Source organism: Notechis scutatus, chromosome 6 (genome assembly GCF_049901735.1).
Source record: "Notechis scutatus isolate UNSWTSFEM ecotype Mainland chromosome 6, rNotScu1.2, whole genome shotgun sequence".
Lineage (NCBI taxonomy): Eukaryota > Metazoa > Chordata > Lepidosauria > Squamata > Elapidae > Notechis > Notechis scutatus.
Window position 1 is genome coordinate 59,535,727 of NC_142014.1, and position 27,927 is coordinate 59,563,653.

Sequence of the window (27,927 nt, forward strand, 5' to 3'; positions counted from 1 at the left end):
AATAGAGTGCGGTGCGAATGCGACTGAATGGGCTTCTTATTCACTGTAGCAAGTCAATTTAGTTGACAGCCAACAACATCCTTCTTGTACCGGAGCAGGAGGGGATGGAAAGTAGTGATATTCACGCAATCAGAGTAAAGCTATTTAAATGTTTTGAGCCTAAGCGTCCGAGGGCTGCTATCGAAATTTCTCCCTAGCCTATTTTTTGGGGGAAAGGGAGCCGTTTCTAGACGTCTCTGAAGATATATGGTTCTCAAAGCAGCTAGCAGTCAGTCAAAAAATAGGCAAAATGGATACATAGCCGGGGACGGGGGGAAACCAGCATTACACCATATGCAAGAACCGCAAAAGTCATTGTCAAACCAATTCGAGGGCGAGTGTTATTTCCCTCGGAAACAGAATCCGTTTGGTGATTAAGACAGTGGGGTCGATCACGTGCCGAAGACTCCCCCAACCTGGTACCTCCCGGGTGTGCTGGATTCCTCCCCCATCGCCCCCGGACGGCCTCACCTTGACGCGATTGGAAGGCATTAAATCGAAGGAAGGAGGAAGCCTTACTGGAAGCTACCTCCCCGCACACTGGAGAATCCCGTCCCAATTCTCCCCCGGGCCGCAGCAAGTACGCAACTCCACCGGCGCGCTCCTAGAAACGCCTTTGGGCAGCTGGGTACATACAGCCTGTCGGGGAAACCGCCGTCTCCTTCGCGAGAGATCTTACCGGCCACGAGCGTTTTGGATCGCTCGCAAAATCGAGAGAGATGGAGCCGTCAGAGACGCGGCGGTCTCGGGATCTGGCTCGGAAAAGGGAAGAGCGGAGCGCTATGCTGACCCTCACCTTCGCCCTGAGCCACAAGAAGAAAAGCAGCATCTCCAAGACAGTTCGTGTTTTCGAGGTACATCTGTGAAAAGTTCGGTCTTATATACCAACAGGTTCGCCCCTTGTGTCTTCTGAAAAGCCATTCAAGCTTGGGGTTCGGTGCTTCCCAATTTGAAAGGAAAAAGAAAGGAGGAAACTCCTCAGGGTCTGATGAATGGAATTCATCAGAGTCTGATGAATGGAAAAGATGGTTGGAAGGAAATAGGCTAGAAAGCTGACACCGAAAGCAGCTCCTTGCACACTCTATCTCAGTTTCATAGTTCAAGATAGGCTGGATTTCCTGTGTGGAATTATTATATCCATAGATACACAGCCCATTTAGGAAGCAAATGACAAGGGGAAACTGTTAATATATTTCACACATATATCTGGATTTATTTTTATTTTTTTGCAACCATGCTTTTTTGATGTTTTATGCACATTCATTCAGCACTATTTGTGCTACTAATTACATTAAATTCCCATCATGGGTTTCTTCCAAGGAGTTCAAGGTAGCATAGATACTATTTCTTCCTTCCTTGTTGTGTTATCCTAATGACAATTCTGTGTCATTTAACAGAGAAACTAACTAGTCCAATATTTCTTTGGAGCTGGATGGAAATTTAAATCTAGAATTTAAAGCTAGTTGTTTTAATTGTAACATCATACTTCCTACTGCATCTCTGTGTGCTCAGAACTCTTTCTCGTGAGGTATCTGCCAGATTTAAACCCATCTTTATCTTTTGCCCTAAGTTACACTCCTTTAGTTGCACTCTTCAACTTAAAGGTGAAGTAGAGAACAAAAATGATAATTCTATTTCTCAGGAGTAACTGACTTTTTTCTAAGCTATTGTACATCTACAGGCAAAAGATATAGCTGCCTTAAGGTTTGATCCACATTTTTCACACTCAGAAGCATCTTTGGGAATTCAAAGCATACTTCAGATCTATTGGAGAGTTTTGCAGTTGTATCTTCTACTCTGTGTGAAAATAAATAAGAAATCTTATGAACTGTTTATTAGGGGAGTGATTTAATATTTTGGGAAGTGTTTGATCGGTGCCTATGTTTTGAGCATTAAAGGGAAATATTCTTAGAAGAAGAAACATTTCATTTTCTTTAACAAGCTAAACTGGTAAAAATACATCTTCCTATGTTGGGCTTTTATAGATGTTTGAAGCTAAAATACATCATTTTGAAAGCAGACCAGCTAGAATATCAAAGAATGCTGATGGCAACCTTGAATTTTTTGTAAGATGTGAAGTTCAGGACTTTGAGGTTAGCAGTCTTTTGAATTCCTTGAAGAGAGTGGCAGATGACGTGGAAGCTTTCAAAGAAGAAAAAGGTATGTCACAAAAGGCTTTTACCTTCTTTTTTCCTAATATACCTCTTCAGTGTACACCAAGAATTTATAATTAAACCAACATGCTGAGATTTTAAAGGCCATTAGCCAGAATTTTAAAGATAATGTGTGATTCAAGTGTCATATTTTGTCTGTACAATAATTTCTCTGTATTGGTTTAGATTAGATTGCTTATTGTACCCTATGACTATTATTAATATTCTTGACTCTTGATGAATGTATGTTTTCTTTTTATGTACACTGAGAGCATATGCACCAAGACAAATTCCTTGTGTGTCCAATCACACTTGACCAATAAAGAATTATATCTATCTATCTACTCTATTTATTATTATAGCAAAACATCATGTTGATAAGCAGGGTCTTTCAATTGATTACATAGGAATATTGTTATTATATTCACCAACTCCTACTCAATCCCTCAGCTGGTAAAGTCAAGATTATTTTAATAATGATCTCATTGATCAACTTCTTTGTCTGACTTGAGTCTATCTACATAAATGTTGAAACTATAACTACCAGAATTTCTAGACTGTTTGGATTTGGGGCTTTGTAGGGTCAACGTATCTGAAGGTATCATGTTGAAGAAAAATTGTCTATGTGATACCACTGAACAAGTAAATTACTCTTGCTACTCTCGTGGAACCTACAGAGGTCACACTCTTACAATGTGCAGTTGATATTATTGTCAACAGTTCCATGGTTCCCAAAGAAAATAAGAGATCTCGACTACTGCCATCATCTGATCACCAAGTTTGACCCTGATCTGAATTTTGACCACCCGGTAAGTTAAGTTTCTATCTTTCCAAATTATTGAGGCTTGGAGTTACCCACATCCATATCAAATCTTGTACCAATAATAAAACAGAGGCTTCTTGGTGCAATATTTAACCATCCAGTTGAAGATAGTTGCTCTTTTTATTTTTCCTGACATAATTACTTTTCTTGCAACCACTGTTCATAATATATGGTGATGTTTCTGTAAAAACTAAGGTATTTTTTTAATGAAGGAGAAATTATTGTGATGGGGCTTATGTGGAAGAGAGATGAAACTGAAAAAACATGTACTCGCTCAAATCCAAGTAGATCTACGCCAGTGGTAGGATTCAATTTTTTTTTACTACTGGTTCTGTGGGTGTGGCTTTGATGGGTGTGACAGGGGAAGGATACTGTCAAATCTCCATTCCCTCCCCACTCCTGGGGGAAGGTTACTGCAAAAAACCCATTCCCTCCCCACCCCACTAATCTGCTTTCCAGCTCCATTCTCCTGTGCAGAGCAACAAAAGAAGACCCAGCCAATCAGCTGGGACTCAGGAGGCAGAGAATAGATGAGGTGGGGCCAGTCAGAGGTGGTATTTGCCGGTTCTCCAAACTACTCAAAATTTCTGCTACCAGTGTTCCAGAACAGGTCAGAACCTGCTGAATACCACCTCTGATCTAAGCATATTCCACTGAAAGAAAAATAAGAACTGGAGAAGACTCTTTTAGTCCCAAACATTGACAAATTGGGTTTTGGTTGTAGCTAATGAACAAAAAATGAAAAAGTTTTATGGGAATTCTAGATGGACCAAATAGGTCAAAATTAAGGTAGGGTTTTCTCTACATGTCAATTGTCACTTGTCTCTTTGAGGAGCCTTTGGTGCCTCTGATCTTGGTTGTTTTCTTGCAGATGTTTCTTGCAGATGTACCCAAATTAGGTAGCATAATCAGTCCTAGTCACTAGTGCTAGTGACTGATGATGTTACATAGTTTGGGGAATGAAAAATCTGCAAGAAAACAACCAAGCTCAGAGAGCACCAAGGACCCCTCATTTCAACCTTCAGCTAGAAATATTCTCCGGTACTGGTACTTAGTTCTTTCATCCCCTTTTATAGCCAAGGACCACTACAAACTCCTAATTTTATGTCAGTTTGGTTTCATATGCTGCCTTCAGCATAAAGTTGAAAGGCAGGGCAAACCCATCCACACAAAACAAGTCAGTAAATCACTTATCGTGCCTCCGTTTCTCGACTTTTTAAGGGCACCATAAAAGCTCTGAAATCTCTTGTTCACTTAAGTTACAGATTTTCTAAAATTCTCTTCCCATTGTCACGATTAAATACAAGAGCAGAGCTTTGGAATGGAATCATTTAGACTTTGGCAAGCGGCATTTTTCTTCTTCTTCTAGGGTTATGCTGATCCGGAATATAGGAAAAGGAGGGCTTTTATTGCTGACCTGGCAGTTAACTATAGACAGTAAGTGCATCAAATTAATAATTGAACAAAAGGGTAAGCTTTATGTAATCTGAATACTTTCATCCTTACAAATGTTTAAGGATATGGCTCCACTCATTTTCAGAGTGCAGCCCTGATATGTTACCCAAAGCCTGGTGTGGCCCTCAAGCCAACATTTGTGCAGTTCTGCCTTATAATTTGAGCACTGGGTTGCTTCATTAAAGATCTGTGACTTCCTGTTTGTTCAGCCTCCCTTGACAAAATACCTTAAGAAAAACCTCAAGAACTAGTATTTGTGAGAGGTTTTGTGGGAAGACCAAGAGAGGAATGCAAGAAAACACATTAAAAACAGTGGGGAGGAGCAGTGGGAGAATCAGATGACAGCTTATCTCACAAATGACACCTCAGCCCAAGTGCAGAAAAATCTGGGGAAAAGCATTTGAACATATCCAAAGACTTTGCCTTAATTAGCTCCTACAGTATAAATAAGGCTAGGAAAACCCTAGCATAATTTCTAGCTTCCAGCTTAGCATTAAAGATAGCCTACTGAAATCTGTTTTCTTAATTTTGCCTGGCTGTGTGAAGCTTGACAAAATGGATCACATAAACAAAATATGGAAATCTCAAAAATGGAATATATTTAGGACTAGCAATAGCACTTAGACTTATTTACCGATTTACAGTGCTTTACAGCCCTCTCTAAGCAGTTTACAGAGTCAGCATAGTTGCCCCCAATTATTTGGGTCCTCATTTTACCCACCTCAGAAGGATGGAAGGCTGAGTCAACCTTGAGCCTGCTGAGATTTGAACTGCCAAATTGCAGGCAGCCGGCAGGCAGCAGAAGTAACCATTGTGCCACCAAGGCTCTTTTGATTCTCTTTGCCTTTCCAGGGGTGACCCTTTGCCAAGAGTTGAGTACACAGCTGAAGAGACTGCTACTTGGTGAGTGTGTGACTTGAACCTAACAGGGATTGCTGCAGATGGGGAATGGACATTGCCACTGTCTTCCCCATCTTGCAATTTTCATGTTCATGTAGAGGTACTTCATGTAGAAGGTAGTCCTCAGCTTATAACTGATTATTTAGTGACCCTGAAAAAAGGTGACCGGCAACTGGTCTTTGCATTTATAACCATCAGAGCATCCCCACAGACATATGATCAAAATTCAGGTGCTTGGCAACCAGCATTTATTTATGATTGTTACATCATCCTGAAGTCATTGATTACCATTTGCAACTTTCCCAACTGACTTCTGACAAGTGAAGTCAATGGGGGAAGCTGGATTTGCTTAATAACTGTGACAAAAAGTCATAAAATCAGGTGTGAGTCATTTAACAACTGCCTTGCTTAACAATGGATATTCTGGGATCAGAATATCCACTGTTAAGCAAGGCAGTTGCTAAATGTTCTGGTTGTAAATTGTTCTAGTTGTAAGTTGAGGACTACCTGTAATAGAACTTTAATCTCATTTTGCTATGCTTGTATTGCAGTTTTGATAAATAGTGATCTATGGAACTTTTGTATACTACAGTATCTTAAAAGTAAAAAAAATACATGTCTTTGCCCATCTGTCCTTATAAAAGAAGAATAGTCATATTACTTAAGGAAACGAGCTGACTTGTCTATATTTATTTTATTTTAAATGTTCAGCTGTTCACATGGCCATATTCTCCAGATCAGGGGCCTCCAGTCTTGACAACTTTAAGTCTTGTGGACTTCAACTCCCAGAGTTGAAGTCCACAAGTCTTAAAGTTGCCAAGGCTGGAGACCCCTGCTCCAGATGGCTACGTTTCCAATGTACTAGAATACAACTTAAAATACCCTTCCTTACTGGGGATGATAAAAGTCACAGTACAATGTAGCTAGACAGCAGCAAAGTAGGAAAGGCTATGGTCTACAAAGTGCCAGTATAATATTCCATTTCAAACTGGAGATATGCAACTGGTTTTTGATAGTGGAGAATATATGTAGCTCGGGTGTAAGATGAGGCTGGAGGTTCATTCTCTGAGCTTATGGGTTGATTTCCGAACATTTTGTTACCAGGCTAGGTAAATCTTCAGTGGAGTTTATAGGATGTTTATAGGATGTCAGTGTCAGTGTTTGATTTAGACTAAATTCTTCACACACCAACTTAAAATCATTTCATTTCATTTGCAGGTAATTAGAATAAAATATATTTGCTATTATTCCTTTCCATTCTTACATTTAATAATTTCCTATTCTATCATATGAAACATTACACCTCCACCAACAATGACAGGGCAAGACACTAGAATATAAATGGAGAGCACACCCCACTCCTTACTAGCACTGATGCTGCTGCGTAATTTGGGTAGTGAAATGTCTTCAAGAAAATAGGCAAGCTCAGAGAGCATCAAGGTCCCCACATAAAGCATCACAGTAAGAATCTTTGGAGCAGAAGCATCCATGAGGAAGGAATGGTCAAAACAAGGAAATGGTGATCGGGGTAGTACATTTATAGATTTGGTGGACACAAAATACAGACTTTGTTTATACTACTGTGACCACCATCTTGCCTTTCCCAACAACTCCTATATGGATGCTGCTTGTTTGGAGTGCTGCCACAAGACCTTTGAACACCTTAGATAGCACGACTCTGATTTATGTTTCTTTTAAGTGAAGTTTTTTTGCTAGTTAACAATTGTTATTTTCAGGAAAGAAATTTACCAGAAGCTAAATGCTCTCTACCCCACCCATGCCTGTAAGCAGTACCTGGAAGCCTTTCGTCAACTAGAAAAATACTGTGGATACCAAGCCGACTGTATCCCACAACTGCAGGATGTCTCTGCTTTTCTAAAAGGTTAGAGCAATTGTACGGCTACTGGTGTAGAAACACACTTCAAGGAGCCTCCAGGCCAAGCAATGTGGCATGGCTCAATAGTACTCCTTTCTAAGCACAATAATTAGCTTTTTACTCTGAAGGTTTATGCAGTTGAAGAAGCTCGTGATTCTGGGAAGACATCCAGTTTTTGAAATTTGCCAAAGGCCAATAAGCAGCAGAACTCCAGAATTACCTTTGGAAACCTTCAGACTGGTGTTAATTTTTAAAAAAGTTATATTGGATACAATTTCAAGCATAGTATTGACCAGTGGTTTTCATTTGGTTTATGGATGATAGAACAAGGAAAAATCCGTACACTATTTGAAGGACATACATCAAACAATTATAAGAATGTAGGCAAAATTTTAAGGCATTCAGGAAAAGATTTATTTCATCTATTTTGGGGCTGAATGGGCACTGGATAGAATGAAGCCTGCAAGCTGTGTCAGATGGGGCATTTCTACCATCTTTGAAGTTGTCAGAAGTGATGTCAGGGCTGGGCTGCTGGGGGTTCGCAGGGGTTTGGGAGAGGCCCTAGCTAAGATTCTGTGCAGTTCAGAGAACCCCCAAATCCCACTCCTGGCTGGCCCCACCCACTCCTCCCCTCCTCTCCCAGGAGTCCCCACGCAGCCTGTTTTGGATGCAGGTAAGTACAGGGCACACACGGAGCTCATGGAGGGCGAAAAATGGGCCTCTGAGAAGTTTGGGGAAGCTGGGAATAGGCCCATTTCCAGCTTCCAGAGAGCCTCCGGAGCCCGCGGAGGCCATTTTTGCCCCTCCAGAGGCTTGAGGAAAGCCTCCAGAGCCTGGGAAGGACAAAAATGCCCCCCCACCATGATGCAGGAGGCCAACTAGGCCACGCCCACTATGGCCACTCCCACCCAGCAACTGGGCCAAGAACCCTTTGCTAAAATTTTTGAAGTCCACCCCTGAATGACGTAACTTAAGCTCTTAAGCTTTAGCAGGAAGAACACCTCATAAATACTCTCTGCATGTCTCAATTGGGTGCTGCTTCTGTCCTTATTAGCTCCCATCCATGTGCTGCAAAAGGTGCTTGATTTAAATATTGAAATGCACCATTTGTCATTCTTCCTCCTTAAACCGATCTTCGTGGATTCAGCAGGATTCTTTTCATTGACCTCAAAGGAAACACCTGAAGGAGACGATGATTGCAACATTTATGGAATCACAGGCTCCACCAGAGGCACAAACCTGATGAAATCAATTATACTGAGCAGCTTCTTGTTTCATGGCAACATCCCAAGAACACAGTTGATGACATTTGTTGACTTTGAGCTTATTGTCGAATGCATGGGTGTCAAACTCGATCTTGTCACGTGATGTAGCATGATGTTTTTTGTCTTTGCAGAGCCGGGGTGGGTGTAGCCTATACATGACACATCTAGCCCACTATCTACCAGTTTGACAGGCCTGGCCTGGTTTCCCCTCTCTCTTTTAGCTCATAGTCTAATGGTTCCCATTTAGAGAGCATTATGTTTAATGGCTGAGAACTGGCAATAAGGAGATCCGCTTTGTATGTTTGGATCAGTGATTCTTTCTTAGGCCAACCTACTTCACAGGGAGTTGCCTTGAGTTCCTGATCTTTGATGAGATGATGGAAGAGGACAAAGATACCAATCCATTCAAGTAGCCCAGAAAGATCTGTGGGTTGTTTTTTTTTTATCTAAAAGAGACAACAACTGATTCCTCAACAGATAAGAGCAGAGCAAAGGATAAATGTTCTCAAGGATAGCTTCCAGCTGTGGGGCAGGGCTTCTGGTTCCAAGAATGTGGGAACAGCTCATGCTTAATCCTTGGCATTTCTGAGCAGGAATCACCTTTCTTTTAATAATGGAGTTGGTTTTCAGATCTTCCTGCTCCCTTCCTTTGGGGATGTCACTGTGAACTTGTTTATTTTTCTTACAATTTTGCATGTTGAAGGGCAAATACCTTGAGAAGGTTCCAGAATCATTTATCCAAGTTTCCATGATTAGATGGGAAATTAACAACCCTGCAGAAGAATAGAAAACAAAAGGGAAGAATTTATTCATATGAAATGCATCTGTGAAAGAGAGACATTTTCATGGCAGGACAATGCATGTGAAAATGGAATAATAACATAACAGCAGAGATTGGTAAATTGCATCATTCCTAAGATAGAAGAATATTTTCACCACGAGATGAACTGCAGTGTAAATTTCTCTTATAGAAAAATCGGGCTTTAGCTTGAGACCAGCTGCAGGGCTACTGTCTCCTCGGGATTTCCTTGCTGCCCTGGCATTTCGTGTCTTTCAGAGTACCCAGTATATAAGGCACTGGTCATCCCCCATGCATTCCCCAGAACCGTAAGTAGAAGTGAGCTGATAAATGTCATGGTTTTCTAAGTGTGTCTCTGAAGGCTGCATTTTATTCGGACTGCTAAACCTGCTCCTCATGCCATTGCCACCCATGGTCCCAAAAGGTTGGGTGACCACTCTGAAGAAGGCAAAACCAGCACTTCAGTTTTTCCAGAATTGGGGCACAAGGGTTGTAATTCTTAAAAAGTATCTTGGGAAAAAAATGGTAGGAAGCATTTAAGATTCTTGCTCACTTGGCCCTCAGACAGTTTTCACTGTCAGCCTCAATCATTTATGATGTGTTCACACCCAACACTCTTTTCTGGCCAGAGACCCATTTCTTTTATCCACCAGTTTTGTTTTCAGCCATATTTTATTACATTCTGCTTCTTTTCAACTTTTGACATCAGAATCCAATACTAGCATGTGCACTGCCAATTTCTATCCTTTAAAAAAAAAAACAGCTTGTATAAACTTCTCTGAAATTTAAACTACACATGGGACTGTTCATGTATAGTCCCACCCTTCATGCATTCTACTTCTCTTTCTCCCTCCTTTCTTCCAGCTGCATTTTCTAATAGGAGGCCAATATGGGAAGGGACAGGTATTCTTCCTTCTTTGCTTTGTAGTTTGTTTTCTAGTTTTTCAAAGTGGAAAAGAAATCAGTATTTTTTACAGCCTCAGATGGTCGTCTGGGCAGCTGCCAAAGAGAAGATGGAAAAGGATAATTTGTAGTGTAATCCTAGTCTAAAAAAACTCTTCCTAAATGTAACCTTAGGAAGGCATGGACTTGTATAAAAAACCCTTCTCATTCTGAATTTCACATGAAATGTATGTTTACATCTTCTGTTTAGTAATGAATGGTATTTAAAACAACAATTTAACATCTTTATCAGCACTACAGTGTTCTCTACTCCTGGGAACTAAGATCAATTAACATTGTCATGGTGCATTAATATGCATTGGCATTTTGGTTTGGGAGGTCCTGAGCAATTATTGAACCTCCAAGGTCTTTTTTAGAATGGAATGGAATGGAATAGAATAGAATAGAATAATTGGAAGGGACCTTGAAGGTCTTCTAGTCCAACCCCCTGCTCAGGCAGGAAACCCTATAGCATTTCAGGCAAATGTTGTCCAATCTCTTTTTTAAAACTTCCAGTGTTGGCGCATTCACAACTTTTGGAAGCAAGTTGTTCTGCTGATTAATTGTTCTAAATATCAGGAAATATTTTTTATTGGCTGCTACCCCATTGCTACTGCCTTTCTTTTTAACATTTCAATAGATTTTATTTAGTTTCACAATAAGATAAAAATACAAAAAGAAACAACATTTAGAGAGCTGAGAGAAAGAGAGATGGGGTGCAAAGAAAGAAAGAAAAAAAAATCAGTGGCGACTTCCAACTTTTTTCAGCGCAATAAAATACAAAAAGAAAGTAATAATTACAACCTCAACTTTTTGCTTTACATCTCACCACATTTCAAACCAATTTCATAATTCATTCTAATATCAAAATCTAAAATCAAAGTTCTGGGTTTTTCTTCCCAGTTTCAAGCAAAAATCCAGAAGTAGTTTCTAAGTAGAAACAAAACTAGATAAAAGGTAAAGGTAAAAGTTTCCCCTTTTCCAGTCATGTCTAACTCTAGGGGGCACTGTTCATCTCTGTTTCGGTCCTGTCCTCCCACAGGAAAACAGCCAGAGATGGACAAAGTGACTGGTTTGCAATATGCATGACTTGTTGTGAGATGTTAGTGTAACCACAAGCATCTGAAAATCAGTGTAACCACAAGCATCTGAGCCTGACCGCCTTTCTGTAGATAAGAAAGGCCTTTTCCATTGGCCCCTTTCATTTTGGTATAACTATGGTGTTCATGTGAGCTATCATTTCATCAGATGCGCATGCTGATTTATAAATTTTCTTTTATATTTGCATCAGGAAATTTATGTCAATTTTGAACCCATCTCAGGCCCACCAAATTTTATTGTGCTAGAAGGGGGTCCCCATTATTTCCCCTTACATAGGTGTCTGAAGTAGTTTCCACTTTCATGCAGCCAGCATGGTTATACTCCTAGGAGCATGGAACGATTAAAACAATCATTTTTGCCACCTCTGCTAATTCCATCACCTTTCACCATCTACTCTTATATTGTGGGAATTAGTGTATTTTTCCATGTTTGTGCTTCTGACCCGTTTTTTTTAAAAAAAAAGAAACTCTGCAACCGTGGTTCCATGATTACCACCTCCTCTTCCTCATTGCTGCCAGTGTATTATGTCAAATAGAATAGAATAGAATAGAATAGAATAGAATAGAATAGAATGGAATGGAATGGAATGGAATGGAATGGAATGGAGTGGAGTGGAGTGGAGTGGAGTGGAGTGGAGTGGAGTGGAATGGAATAGAAGAATGGAATGGAATGGAATAGAAGAATGGAATGGAATGGAATAGAAGAATGGAATGGAATGGAATGGAATGGAGTGCAGTGGAGTGCAGTGGAGTGCAGTGGAATAGAATAGAATAGAATAGAATAGAATAGAATAGAATAGAATAGAATAGAATAGAATAAACAGAGTTGGAAGGGATCTTGGAGGTCTTCTAGTCCAACCCCCTGCTTAGGCAGGAAATCCTATATCACTTCGGACAAATGGTTATCCATCTTTTTAAAAACTTCCAGTGTTGGAGCATTCTGGAGGCAAGTTGTTCCACTGATTAATTGGTCTGTCATGAAATTTCTCCTTAGTTCTAGATTGATTCTCTCCTTCATTAATTTCCACCCATCGCTTCTTGTCCTGCCCTCAGATGCTTTGGAGAATAGCTAGACTCCCTCTTCTTTGTGGCAGCCCCTGAGATATTGGAACACTGCTATCATGTCACCCCTAGTCCTTCTTTTCATCAAACTAGACATACCCAGATCCAGCAACCATTTTCATATGTTTTAGCCTCCAGTCCTCTAATCATCTTTGTTGCTCTTCTCTGCACACTTTCTAGAGTTTCCACATATTTTTACATCATGGAGACCAAAACTGGATACTATATTCCAAGTGTGGAGTTACCAAGGCATTATAGAGTGCTATTAACACTTCACATGATCTTGAGTCTATCCTTCTGTTTATGCAGCCTAGAATTGTGTTGGCTTTTTTGGCAGTTGCTGCACACTGCTGGCTCATATTTAAATGGTTGTCCACTAGGACTCCTCAACTAGCTAGTTGAGACTGTAGCTGTGTATGTACATATGAAGCATGTCATATATCCAAGCACTGGGGTGAGCTGAATTGATCAGTTGCTTCTTTGGGGATGTGCAACCAGTGAAGGCATTATTGTGACAAAAGACTCCATCCAGAACTCTCACTGGCTGTTAAGCCCCAAAACACTGGCTGATTCATTCATCTAAATCTTATGTTAGAGAATAAGATATATTTTAAAATATCTCATAATGGATCTGCACCTTCATCTGGCTGGCCACTTTATCCATTTCAGCGTAGCTGGCTGTAGGATCATTTGGAGTCCTTTCCAAATTAAAAGTTTTCATCTTTGTATTTGGATACCTGTCCCTGAACATTTCTGACCACTTCCTCAACTAATAGATGACTGGATATACCACATATAGGCTGCAATAGTTTTGGGCCATCTTGGGAACTGATCTATGGATGCTCCATTTGGTTTGAATTTGGACTGTGTCTGCTCAGTGTAGTCCTTCGGTAAACATGCGAAATAGGTGGGAAATTGACTCCTGCATAGCTTTTGAAATCCACTTGCCACCTGGGGAATCGGCTATGGCAAGATTTTTCAATATAGCAGAAGAGACAGCTGAAACAGCAGCAGGTTGATACATATATAGATTATACTATAGTGATCCCCAACCTTTTTTACGCCGCGGCCCGGTATCCCCAACCTTTTTTATGGCGCGGCCCGGTACCGGCATTAGCTGGGCGCCGCCATCTTTTTGATGAAAAAGTGCTTCCGGTGAGCTTTCTACCGGAAAAGCTCACCGGAAGCACTTTTTCATCAAAAAAAGATGGCGGCGCCCAGCAAGCCAGCGGCCTGGTAGGACTTGTTCCACGGACCGGTACCGGTCCACGGACCGGTGGTTGGGGACCCCTGGATTTTAGGATTTCTGTGGTTCGATGTTTAATGAAGAATTTTCACTAAAGTCCCTAAAGCCAGGGTTACCATTATGGCAATTTTTAACCTGTTTATTTTGGCAGGGATTGTTGTCACGAACTGCTGGGCCATGTTCCCATGTTAGCTGATAAGGACTTCGCTCAGTTTTCACAGGTAATTTTGTTCTTCTTATTCTGATGGAAGGAATGCCCCTGGCATGATGATGGTTCACATATTGATTGTGTTCATGGAATGTGCTTGAGTAATTAAATCATTAACCCACGTTTTGAGTTCGCATAATTCTCTGAACCATTAACTAACACAGCACAACACAGCAAACAAATGAAAACAAATAACAATCACGATCAAAGTTAAAAGAATTAACTTTAGCATGCTGTGTGAATATCAGAGTGGAAAGTTACCAACTTTGCAAGCATCAGTCAAAGCCAATATATATACATACATATACTTGGAAGCTGTCTTCCTTTTTTCCCTTTGGGATGGTTTATCTAAGCTTGGATCTAGCACTCCATTTACATCTTCTACAAAAATTATTTCCTCCTCTGGAATTCTTATTAACATGTGCAAAAATCTTTCTTTTGTTCAACGCTGCCAGAGAGTATAGTTAATATTGAGTTAGACAAAGAAGGTTGACCTAGTATTAGATAGTGTTGCGTCTGACTCCGTATTTGGCAATTTAGGCTAGACAGGAGACAATCAAACTTTCTGTCTAATGCTACCTACTCAACACAGAATTAATTCTTAGAGCAAGGTTTTGCAAAGCACAGCAGGAATTGGAGGAATGCTTGGAAATTTTAATAGAGAAGAAATTTAATAGAGAAGAAGAAATAAATTTCACAAGAAGAGTCCTCCACTCTTCTACTCACAACAGAATACCCTATGCCTCCAGACTAGATAACTTAGAACTACACTGCCTTAGGTCTAACCTAAATGTAGTACATAAAATTATCCATTACAATGTCCTACCCATCAATAACTACTTCAACTTCAACCTCAACAATACACGAGCACACAATAGATACAAACTCAGGGTAAACCACACAAAACTCAATTGCAGGAAATACGACTTCAGCAACAGAGTGGTCAATGTTGGATTACCCTACCTAACTCTTTGGTTTCTTCCACTAACCCCAAACACTTTAACCTCAGATTGTCTACTGTTGACCTCACCTCATTCCTAAGAGGTCTGTAAGGGGCATGCCTAAGCGCACCAACATGCCTACCATCCCTGTCTTAATGTTCCCTTTTATTCGTATCAATTTCATATATTAATAATCATGTTTATACTTATATATATTATTAAATGCATGCTTGACAAAATAAATAAACAAACAAACAAACAAACAAACAAACAAAGAAAGGTAAATTTTGCTAGGCAGCTATATGCATTCTGAACATTCCTCATGAAACCAGAAGGGGCCAGTGTAGTTCTTCAGTGTAAACAAAAGGCTGAGTTTATCTAGACTGATTATACATTTGTATTTATTTTTTAAATATATTTCTAGAGAAATTGATAAAGCATAAAAGCAAAATATAATCAAGATTTTAAAGTAGGATGATGTAGAAAATTAAAAATACGTAGTAAAATATCAATTAAAAGTATTTCCATCAAGTAATGGAAAATAATGATGAGAACAATAGCAACATGAACAATGAGGAGCAGGAGGAGGAAGAGGAGAAAGAAAAGGAGGAAAATAAATCTCAGCTGATAGAAAAAGTTTACATATCCTAATTTTTTTTAAAAAAAATCCACAACTGCTCTATCTCAAGGCCTGGGACAATAGCCACATTTTTGAAGATCACCCAAATATCATTATGGTGGAATTCCTATGGAGATTCTCAGTCATCCAGGTCATGGTTGTCCCAAAGGTGCTTTTCAAGAGGCAACTGAACTTTCCGGTTTTTCTTTGAAGACATTTCGCTTCTCATCCCAAGAAGTTTCTTCAGCTCTGCTCCATTAAGAAGTTTCTTGGATGAAAAGCGATATGTCTTCAAAGAAAAACTGGAACGTCCAGTTGCCTTTTGAAGAGCACCTTTGGGGCAACCATGACTTGGACAACTGAGAAGACATTCCACCGTCCACATTCCACCATAATGATATTCTGGTGGTCTTCAAAAATGTGGCTATGAAAAAGCACTTGTGGAATATTATGGTGGAAGTCACATGGATTTCTGAGGGGGAATGTCAATTCAAAGGACAGGTGCCATGGCAATGAAGGCCACTTCCTAGATCTTGATAGTTGGCATAGCTTACTTGAAGGATCTGAAGTGCACCAACTCTGCTTGATATTAATGGATGAAGATGGGGTATAGGTAATCCCTCAAATAACCTGACTCCATGTCATGACAGACTTTATAGATGACTACCAACACTTGCATCATAACCAGTGCAGCTTGCAGAGTGGAATTACATGGAAATATTGAAATACGCCCATGCTGCCTTGTGGCATTGCTCTTTGGACCAGCTGATTGCTCCATAACTTTCTGGAGAACAACAGTAGCAGCAGCAAATGACGATGTCAAACTGTCTCCTGTTATACCTTTTTTTCAAATGTTGCACAGGCCATTGTCATTTTCAGCAAGCAGCTGTTGCCTGGGTTGGACTGAGCAATGCTGGGTTAAATTGCTTTAGGATAAACAATCTGATTTATAGCTCTGCACTGGTGTTGCCAGATGTTCAAATCACATGGGGTGGATTATCTCACATTAGAAAGTATATGCTCCACTTCCATACATTCTTTTTCTTGGCTAAACAAAAATCCAAAGATGAAGTACTGGCTCTATATTGTATTATTAACAATCATTAAATAATAAATTGACCTAAGGGAAGTTGCAAGCAGAACAAACCATGCAAGTTGTTTATCTTAAAGATGACAATCTTGCTTAGAGTGTAAATATTCCTGGAAAAAGAAAACTCTGTATTCCCATAAGCAAATTCATGGAGAATGTGTCCAACAATTGCTATTAGACCTCAATGCTTTAGGGAACTATACAGTATCTCTGATCAGTTGATGAAGGACAAGGTTGTGAGAGATCTTTTGGCTTCCTGCGCTTAACTTCAGTGACTGCTGTCCGAAAAAATATGCTGGATTAAATGGAGACAGGTTCTGAACTGACCATTTACTTGGGATTAGTTTACATGACAATGGTCTACATAGTCTGATAGATTTCTAATTTGTTTCTCCTTATTAAGTTACAGGCAAGGGGACTTTTTACGGCATATTGCTTAATTCTTTCTCCTTGACTAGTGTGTTGTGCTGCTAGGTCCTAAAGGGGAGGAATAGGGATCGTCAGGGGAAAAACCAAGACCTGAGCACAGGTAAAGGTGAAGGTTCCCCTCACACATATATGCTAGTAGTTTCCGGCTCTAGGGGGTGGTGCTCATCTCCATTACAAAGCCGAAGAGCCAGCTGAAGACGTCTCTGTGGTCATGGGGCAAGCATGACTAAACACCGAGGGTTCACAGAATGCTGTTACCTTCCCACCAAAGTGGTCCCTATTTTTCTACTTGCATTTTTACATGCTTTTGAACTGCTAGGTTGGCAGAAGCTGGGACACGTAATGGGAGTTCACTCCATTATGCGGCACTAGGGATTTGAACCACTGAACTGCTGACCTTTATGATAGACAAGTTCAGCGTTTTAGCCACTTAGCCACCGCGTCCCTGAGCATAGGTGCACTTAAAATCGAAATTAAACAGACAGCACACTGTAAAAATCTCACTTCAGAATTCAGAGGTTTATTGAATTTAAAACATAGCAAACATAAAGCACTTACATTAATCACATTGCAATGAGAGTCAATCTGATAAGCAGTCAAGGGGATGGCTTGAGACTTGATTGACAACCTCCCATTACACAGCCTCGGGTTCTAATCACAAGGAGACATGACTTTCTGAAATCTGCCACTCTGCCATAGCAACAGGGGCAGTTGCTAGCTCCTTCAGCCTAAGGGCCACAACATAACTATTTTTGTAGATGTAACCAACAGAAGTTCCACTTTCCCCACGATCTTAGCCCACCACATTGTGCCAGTTAAGCAGCTGTCCTGCTTGCAAAGCACAATTTCAACATACATAGCATCACTTCCACATACTCGGGGGGCACAAGCCCATCACACAGGCACCCCTGATTTTTCATAACTTAATCAATGCTGCACTGTGTGCTGGGTCTGTGACCTCAAGATCGTCACACATATAGCCATTCCTTGATTATGAGATATGAGACAATATGTGTAAGCAGGTTTCAGGATTCTGTAACTCTTGCATGCAGGTCAGTGGTGGGATTCAATTTTTTTTACTATTGGTTCTGTGGGCGTGGCTTGGTGGGAGTGGCAGGGGACGGATACTGTAAAATCTCCAGTCAGAGGTGGTATTTACTCAAAATTGCCACTTACTGATTCTCCAGAACTGGTCAGAACCTGCTGAATACCACTGCAGGTAATCTCATATGGATGCTGGACCTAGCCCAGGTTCCCTGAGATAACAACAAGCCAGGAAACTGGATCAGGGACAGCATCAATGGCACTTAGGACACAGGACACAGAATGATAAATCAATTCTTTAATATTTTAATTATAACATTAGTAATTAATGCCACAGTTTAATTAATTAATTTTTAAAATTAATAATTATGTATTTAATAATTAAATAACATTAATACTTCATGATTCAATTGTTTTTTTTACTTCTTTTATTATTTGTAAGCCAACGAGAGTCACTTTGCAGAGGAGGTGACATAAAAATTTAAATAAATACACACAGACACACACACACACACACACATATATATACACACACACACATGCATACATACATACATACACATACACATACATACACACATATACACTGCGTAGCAGTGTAAGCCCTGTTCCTTGTGTATATGCAATTGTGCAATGGAAGATTGTCTACACAGCACATAGAGGGGCAGAGGTTGTGACATACTGAAGATACTACTGAAAAATAATATAACTCTTATGGAATGGAATGGAAACATGGCTTGTAATTGTAATAAAAATCAATGTGCTTGATTTAGAATATTGGGCTGGCCTCTCTTGGAGCATCTGATGAGGATATTGAGAAATTATCAACAGTGAGTACAAATCAGATTGTCAGGCACCGGGGAAATAAGAAGATGCATGCAGTTCAAATGAGCTATTGTAAGCTTAAGCATTCTACATGAATCTGGCCAACTAATGGTTAAAGGGAATGATAATAAAGGCATTCAAGGAGGGCTGGATCTCTTGCAGGTGCGCAGGGACTCATAACTTATAATGCATTTGTCCCCACTCTTAGGCTCAGCCTGGTCATCTCCTACACACATTTCACAGCAGAAATACAATGCCAAAGAGCCACAGGTATTCAATAACATACATGAATGGAACATATCACGTAAATATTCTATGGTTTCCAAAGAGCCAGGACATACTGCTTATTTACTGCAAGAAAATCATATTGTGCTGTTCTTACATACATGGAGAGGGGGAGGGAGGGAGAGAGACAGAGAGAGAGAGGGAGGGAGGGAGGGAGGAGAGAGAGAGAGAGAGATTCTATTGATTCTATCATCATGTATTATGTTCTTCCAGTATAGGATCCCTCCCCCATATCCAGCCATCCAGGATTCAAGTACCAATAGCATGGCTTTTTCCAATCTACTGTCCTTCAGTATATTGGCCACTGCTTTCTAACACACCAGGAAAGTGCAAAGTTGGAAAAAGTGGTTGGATAGGTGCAATTCTCATTGGGACATCTTTGTATTTCCCCGTTCTTCTTTACAGTACTGAACTTTGGTGGCCCCAATTCAGCTCGTGGCTATTGTGCTGTTGTTGTTTTCCCAGAATGCATCAAATATTGTATCAATCAGAGATACAGTGAGAAAACTGAAAGGTTGCCAACACTATACTCTCTCATCCCAACAAAGAAGTATCAAGGGAGATGAACAAATAACTTCATTAATCCAAGGATGAGTGGTAGCAAATGCTGGATTAAGAATTGGGAATGTTTTTTGTTTTTACTTCAGATGAGTTCTCATAATCTGTTTTTTTTCCTTCTCTTCTTCTTAGTTCTATTGGTTTACAGTTGAGTTTGGCCTCTGCAGACAAAATGAATCTATCAAAGCCTATGGAGCAGGGCTCCTCTCTTCCTATGGAGAACTAATAGTAAGTTTTAAAAAGTGTTTTTGTCTGATATAGGTCTTCCCTAGAAACACCAACAGCTTAGGAGTCTGCAATATTTTGCCACAGATGGGCATTACCATCAGGGAACACTGGAGGTTAACTCAGAGGCAAATGTTTATAAGATTTATTTTAAAATGAAATAAAACTCTTCACAGGATCTTAATGATGAACAAGATATTTCTCATCAACCAACTGTAATGAAAACTCAGATTGGTCATTGTGTAGTAACCCTTGACTTACACTCATTTGTTTAGTTGACTATTCAAAGTTACAACAGCAAAAAAAATTGACTTATGACTGGTATTCATACTTATGATTATTGTAGCATCCTTGTGGTCACGTGACCAACATTTGGATGTTTGGCAACTGGCCTGTATTTATGATGGTTGCATTGTCCTGTGGTCATGTGATTCCCTTTGGCAACCTTTGGATAAGCAAAGTCAAAGAGGAAGCCAGACTCATTTAAATATCGTGTTATTAGCCTAACAAATGCGGTGATTTATTAACAACGGTGGTAAGAAAGGTTATAAAATGCAGCATAATTCACTTAAAAAATATCTTGCTTGGCAATGGAAAATTTGGGGCTCAATTGTAGTCATAAGCCAAAGACTACTGGTATTTAAAATGTGTGGCTTGGATTTAAACCTGGTGATAAGTAGAATAGATCCATTAAAATAAATGGAACCTGAAGTGTCCAGTGGAGTGTTTTTATATGACACCCCTTTTCAGATACAATATGCATAAAAATATGCAACACCTAGAGAAAGGAGTAGGACCTCAATTGTTATCTTGATTTTTTTTATGTCCCTCTATCCCAACCCATGGATGCCCTTAAATTAAGTTAGTTTTGATTTAACTGTTTTTAGGTGACTTAGCATTAGAGGTGGTATTCAGCCAGTTCTGACAGGTTCTGGAGAACCGGCAGTGGAAATTTTGAGTAGTTCGGAGAACTGGCAAATATCACCTCTGACTGGCCTCATCCCCATCTATTCTCTGCCTCCCGAGTCCCAGCTGATTGGTTGGATCTTCTTTTGTTTCCCTGGACAGGAGAATGGAGCTGGAAAGCAAGTTAGTGGGATGGGGAGGGAATGGGATTTTGCAGTAACCTTCCCCTGCCATGCCCACCAAGCCACACCCACCAAGCCACACCACACCCACCAAGCCACACCCACAGAACCAGTAGTAAAAAAATTTGAATACCACCACTGCTTAGCATGCAGGCATACTGATGCAAAATTTCCCCCGAATTAGTAAAATTTACAGTAATTCGATTGAATCAATGAGATTTACAGTAAATCATGCCTATTTTAAATCCTATTGTTTTTATTGGACCTGTTTTAAATTCAATGTATTTTTATAGAGACATAAAGTGCCTGTAATCCATATACTGCTGGCCACTGCTGGATGCTATGCCAGTATCCACCATCTAACTAAACTGGCTGAGAATTACAGAAGATGTAGTCCAGGGTAACTTTAAGGCACCACTTTGGGTGGAAGATTTCACTTGGCTGCCCTAGCTGAAGTTATCCAAAATGATTCCAGTTGTAACACTGTTGTTAAATATACTATCTGTTTATAAAGCAATGGCTAGCCAGTGTTTTTAAAAGAAGGCAAATTTCATAGTTCATTTTCAAGTACCATTTGGCCTAGAAAGTCATTTTGTCCTTCAAATGGGAGGTGACATTTAAACATACTCTATCTGAACCCATAACTTACCATGACAGGGAATGCGATGTCTCTTGAACTTTAGAAAACTGACCAATACACTCAGTTTTGCACTATATTTTTTACTGTGTGTTCAGCTGTTCTGCATTATATACAATGAATTTTATGTTAACACCCAGGCTGGAGTTGAGCCCATGTACAGTAAAATGAAATGGCCCATAGTTCACAGCTGGCAGGCATTTTTCCTCTGCATGCTTCATTTGCTGAAAAACAAACCTCCCTTCGTTGTGAAAGGTTATGTCGGGTCATCAAGCACTTTTTAAGCATATCTTCCCACTGCCAGAATGAAAGAGCCAGAAAGAAAAGCTGGGTCTGAGATTATAAAAACTTTTCAGCATGTATTCGTACGCCTTGAGCATTATGTCTCTGTATATTATTACAAATGGATCTGGTTGAAATTTAAGAAATATTCACAGGGAGAATCAACTCAATATCATGCGATTGCAAATGAAATAATTGAGCTAAAATTCAACATTTGGAAGAGAATTAAGGTTGCTTTCCCCCCCTAAATTTCCTATTTCTGACTTTGGGAGATATTAGAAGTTTCAAAAGATAAATATGTCCTTGGGCTAGCTTAGCTCCTCATGATTGCTGTACATGACCAAAGGCTTGTGTGTGTGTGTGTGTGTGTGTGTGTGTGTGTGTGTGTGTGTGTGTGTATTTTAGCTTCCCAGTTTAATTTACTCCTTTGGAATTCCTTAGCATCCATCCAGCTACAACTAGATCTGATTCTGAATAACTTTTGAGCATGGAAAGATTAGACAGGGGTCAAATTAGAAACCAACAGCTTTGACACAACATAATAAATGAGGGCTTTGTTGAGTCATATTAGAATGCCATCACCATTTCTGGAAAAACATCCTCTTTTGTCTTTTCTTTCTTTCTTTCTTTCTTTCTTTCTTTCTTTCTTTCTTTCTTTCTTTCTTTCTTTCTTTCTTTCTTTCTTTCTTTCTTTTTCTTTCTTTCTTTCTTTTCCTGACACTTCCAATAAGAGTCATAATATGAGGACTCAGGCAAGGATGTATCTCTGGAGTCGATGTTCATAACCTGGACACCATCCAGATTCATAGATGTCAGCTGCCAAAATCAAATCTCAGTCATAGTCACTGTGCCTGGGACTCCTGGGAACTGAGAACCCATATACTTGGAGAGTGCCAAAGCTGGGTAAAAGCTGCTTTGAAGATTCTTCTCCCCCCCCCCCCCATTGGCAATTAAGAAATACAGTAGCAAGGACTACCATGGTTGTAATGACAGACTGAAGACAGCTCCACTTTTGTGGAGTCAACAACAGTGTTGAATAGAGGAACTGGTGAATTGATCAGGTTCTTGGAACTCCTCTCTGGATCAAGGAGAGAGCAATAATCAATCACCCACACATTTGCGCCATACGAAGAGATAATAATATAGCCATCTCCAGCAAATTTGATAGTTCTGGGAGCCAGGGAAAAAAACATCTTGCCCAAACCGTGGCTAAGCATCTTCAAAGAGATATTGGATTCATCCACTTCCTCTCTTAACTAATCTAGGAAGTTGCTCATTATTAATTTACTAGAAGTTAAGAATATTCCAAATGATGTTTTATTACACTGGGAGAATCTCCTTCTACTCCGGATGAAAGAAGTTCTATGTAAGTTTAAGAATTAAAAAGAAAGATTTCCTTTCTGGAAAACAGCCAGAGGGAGGTGGGAGGGAGAGGCTAGAATATGGATGTTGATAAGTTAATGAGCTAGAATTGAAACTTTGTTTTCTGTGGTGTGCTAAAGTTTTAATAAAAGAATATATGAAGACTTTAAAATTAACTTTAAGAAATACTCTTGTAAGAAAGGTTTGCTGACTGGAAAATAAACAGATGATAAGAGGGGATTTTGAAGATTGACTAGAGGGAATTTGAAAAAAAAGTAAGTATAATTAAAGGAAAAAAGTTCCAATGGAGCAATGCTATTTGACTAGAGAAGAAATTAAGGCTGTTAGGGAACACTGTTTCCTAACAAAGTATGAGACTGATTTGAATGTGGATTTGGACTTTTTTTTAAAAAATGCAAGATTACAAAAGTGACATGGAAAAAAACACTGTGGGTCTGAAAATGGATTTTAAAATGTCAGAATATGACAAGGAAAAAGATGACAGAATGGATTTACAAACAAATAAATATACAAACAAACAAACAAACAAATATCCAGCTGATATTTTAATAAGTAAAGAAAACATATGAATAATAACTCAAAACAATTATTTGGAAAGCTTTTTTATTTGGCTTTACAAAAAGGATGTACTGAACTACTGAAACTATTCCTGAAAGGAGACAAAGAAAAAAATGATAAGAAATCAATCTGTGGAACATTTGGGATTAAAAATCAAACTTTTTAAAAGTAAACAGAGGGATTATAAAGTATACTTATTTGACCAAGACCAAATAATATATACCAGTTTCTGATAGTTATAAATGGGTTTTCTTTTTCTTTTCTTTTTTACTAAGACTGAATAATGAAACTATAAAGGTTTGTTTATAAGTGGGAGAGATTTATTTTGCTTTATTACTTAAAGAAAGTGATCAGTTAGACTATATAGTGGATTTATTTGATTAAAGTCAATGTGTTTGTGTGTATGTGTGTTTTACTAATTCTAGTAGCTTTTACTAAATTTTTGTTGATTAGTATCAAATGATTAACAATTTGGTTTGGAAATGAAATATGGGAAGAAGAATTTTAAAAAAAATATTAGAGAAGGTGTTATGTTTTAACACCTGGAGAGATGACTGGAGAGAGTGGAAGTAATCTTTTAGCTCTTTTTCTTGTTTTCTTTAATTTTATTTTTAAAATCTCTGGCACTCCTCTTTTTCTTTACTTTGCTTTCTATATTTTTTCTTAGTTTGCATTAGTCTTTTATCTTTGTACTTATCAACTTATCAACTTATTATTTTAAAAAAGAATACAGTAACAACAGTAGTCCAGGTACCAAATAGTCTGGCCAATATACTTGGCTGGAAATATATTTGTTTGAAAATACTGAGCATGAGCATAGCACCTCTATTATTAATTAAAGCAACCACATCATTTTTGCATGCATGACTAAAAAATGTATTTGTTTTATGGATTGATTAGTTGAATAGCTGGTTGGGAATAGATATTGTTTGATTCTTTATCATGATGGTTAGTGTAACAGAGGCAGTTTGGTGTAGTTGTTAAGGCATCAGGCTAGAATCCCAAAGACTGTGAGTTCTAGTCTCTCTTTAAGCAGGCAGGCAGCTAGGTGACCTTGGGCCAGTCACTCTGTCTCAGTTCTTGGAAAGCAGCAATAGCAAACCAGTGAAATCTTGCCAAGAAAACTGTAGGGACTCATCCAGCCAGTCACCAGGAGTCAAAACTAACTAGAATGGACAAAAAAACAACAACCCAGAGAAACAAACAAAAAAGAAAACGGGATTTCCAATTCACAGTTTAAATAGTTCCACATAGAGTTTAAAAATTAAAATCAAACACTTTACAATTTTGATATGAAATACATTTTGCTTAACTTTGCTCCATCTCATCTGTCTTTAAAAATGTACAAAACTGGACATTAGAAATGTGCAAATCAAATAAGTCTGAAAAAGCTGAATTAAATGTTGGTTTGCACAGAAAACAATTCAGTTGACTTCAATCTAAAATGAATTCTTCTGTTGTTCTTCACTAAAAGTATGCTTTATCAGAAAAACCAGAATATAAACCCTTTGATCCAGATGTGATGGTGGTCCAACCTTATCATGACCAGACCTTTCAGCCCATTTACTTTGTAGCAGACTGTTTTGAAGATGCAAAGTCTCAGCTACAGTAAGTATAAAGATGGTAGCTTCATATCACCAGATTAGGCTGATCTGGATTTATATCAAGAGTGCAAAACTTGCAATCTCCAGATGCCCATGATCAAATGTATTCTGCAAAGTTCTGGTGAAGCGGATGCTGAGTTATGATTTTCAATATGGGGGAAGGAAAACTATTAGATATATGGGAATGAATGTTAACCACATTGGGCAATTTGATGAAATGTTAATTAAAATTAAACTTTATTTGAAACAAAGTAACTCTATCCATTGGGGGGGGGGCATGAACTCAATGTCACTTTCAAGCTGAATGGAGCTTTCAACTTTAAAAAACTGTGTAATCTTGGTTTAGAACTTCTTTCATTAACATGTAGCAGGGATTTCCGGTCTTTAAAGGTAGTTGGCATTAGTACCTTTGGAGTATGTAAACATACTGAGGATACAATTATAAATTATTTGCTGGTGAGAACCATCCAGAGGTGGGCATAATCAGTTACAAAGCACTTATGACAATTGTTCTAGCCACACACTTCCTTAGAATATTCTGGACTATCTATATTTACATGTTTCTTTTCTGGGCAATTAGACGTACTGAGGTGCAGCTATTCATCTATTTTATTTTCCAAGAAAGGGATCCCAGATGTTTTCTTAGGAATAAAGGTTATACTAGGGCCTTCCCATTTTTTAAAAAATATTTGAAGGTTGTTATTAAAAACCCTAATGATATATGTGTATGTGGATCAGAGGTAGGGGAAGAAATATGAAGTTCCACTCATATATTGGATAGCACTCATCTTCAAAGAAACCAAACTCACAAGGAATAGATGCATGGTAATTGTTAAAGCCAATATTAGTTTAGTGTTAGAGGTAATGGTATATTATGTTGTCATGCAATTGGAAAAAACTATTTTTCCTTCTTCAGACCAGAGATACATCCTTTGTTTCTTGCTCTATAGGAAATATGCTCTTACAATCAAGAAGACTTTTCCTCTTCACTACAATCCCATTACCTGCACCATGGAAGCTCTTGATTCACCGCAGAAAGTATCAGAAATTGCCAGTCACTTGAAATATGAACTGACAACTCTCTGCCATGTTTTGGAAAAGCTTTTGTAAAATAATGGCCCTAATTTATGGTAGGTATAAGACAATCATTAGAATAGTGAAGATCTTTCCTCATTTAAGTAAATTGTCTTCAACACTGGAGAAAAAATGAGTAGGCAAGCAGTCCATTTAAATGAAAGGTTTTGCCAAACAATAGGAACAAGAAGCCTTGGGAATTGCAAATCAGACATTTTGGGGGGAAATGTTCAATGGCAATTTGCTTAATTCTTGTATGACATTTTGTTAGAAAACAAGTTTCATTCTTGCATTACATTTTGTTGGAAAACAAATTTACTCCTTGTAATTTATTTTTCTTTATTGTTTTGGTTTTTTGATATAGCCCTACCTGACCAGATCAAAGGCCCTCAATCACTGGTTGTTAAATGTCTGTAATGTCTACAAATCAATGTTCTTCAGGAACTGAGAAGAAATACCTTCTTAGGATTTATATTTTCTTCCTTTTTAATCTGTATTATTATCAATATCATCATTCTTTGCATCCTGCTTAGTAATAAAATTCTCTGGATGGGTTTAGGGTGATAAAACTTTAAAATAGAAGAGTCCTGACAACACAAGAAAAACATATCATTGTAAACATGAATATTTTATATAAAATGCCACAGTAAGAACAAAAGTTTAAATAATCATGTTTAGTAAAATTTGCACCATCTCCCACATTCTCGGTGGGATGGAGGAGAATTCCTCATGCAACAAACATAAAGAAGGCCCCCATGAGTCTTTCAGGGAAGGTGTTCCATCGTTAGATGCCACTACAAAAAAGACTTTCTGAACTTGATAATTCATCACCAAATAGTGATTGGCGAATATCTCCTTCATGAATTTATCTGATTCATCTATACCTGGCTCAGTTATTATTATTATTTTCAAATTTTATTGATTTTAATTAATCACATTTCTTAGTGTTTAATAAGCATTGTGTTTTAATTTGCTTAACAATTTTGATTATATTCTTAATCTCCACCCCTTTTTTCCAACCACTGGTAAAATAGATTTCATGATTGATAGTATTCTGTGTCTTCTTTCTGCTTAATTTTCAATGTCAGTCTATCCATTTCAATGTCAGTCTATTTAGTATCTTCTTAATTATCTCTTCATCTTGTGGTGTTTCTTCTCCAATATTGTGTGAATATAATCCTTGCTGCTATTACAAAATGCCTCAGTTATTATACTCCATTAATTCAATAGTGGAAAATTAAAGTAGCTCTGATTATCTTTTCTCCTAGCTGCTGACCAAATTCATTGTACCTACCTAGTTATCCATTCTTTTGTTGAGATTAGTTGTCTAGTCAGTTGATCTCTAAACCAGGATGATTTGTCTTGTCAGTTTGTCTAGTCACACTGCAGGGTTATTATTTTTTATTGTAAGCATATG

The 27,927-nt window shown here is 38.7% G+C and overlaps 1 protein-coding gene across 1 annotated transcript; it reads left to right on the forward strand.

Annotated features, from left to right (window-relative positions):
• The first annotated feature begins 758 nt into the window (after positions 1 to 758).
• Positions 759 to 27,927, forward strand: LOC113430512 (tyrosine 3-monooxygenase-like). The gene is made up of 12 exons (XM_087969110.1): positions 759 to 893; positions 2,025 to 2,199; positions 2,913 to 3,001; positions 4,385 to 4,452; positions 5,323 to 5,373; positions 7,107 to 7,252; positions 9,483 to 9,618; positions 13,812 to 13,881; positions 18,765 to 18,821; positions 19,792 to 19,887; positions 25,307 to 25,440; positions 26,387 to 27,927. The coding sequence occupies exons 1-12, from the start codon at positions 759 to 761 to the stop codon at positions 26,544 to 26,546; spliced, it is 1,317 nt and encodes a 438-aa protein (XP_087825236.1). The 3' UTR covers positions 26,547 to 27,927.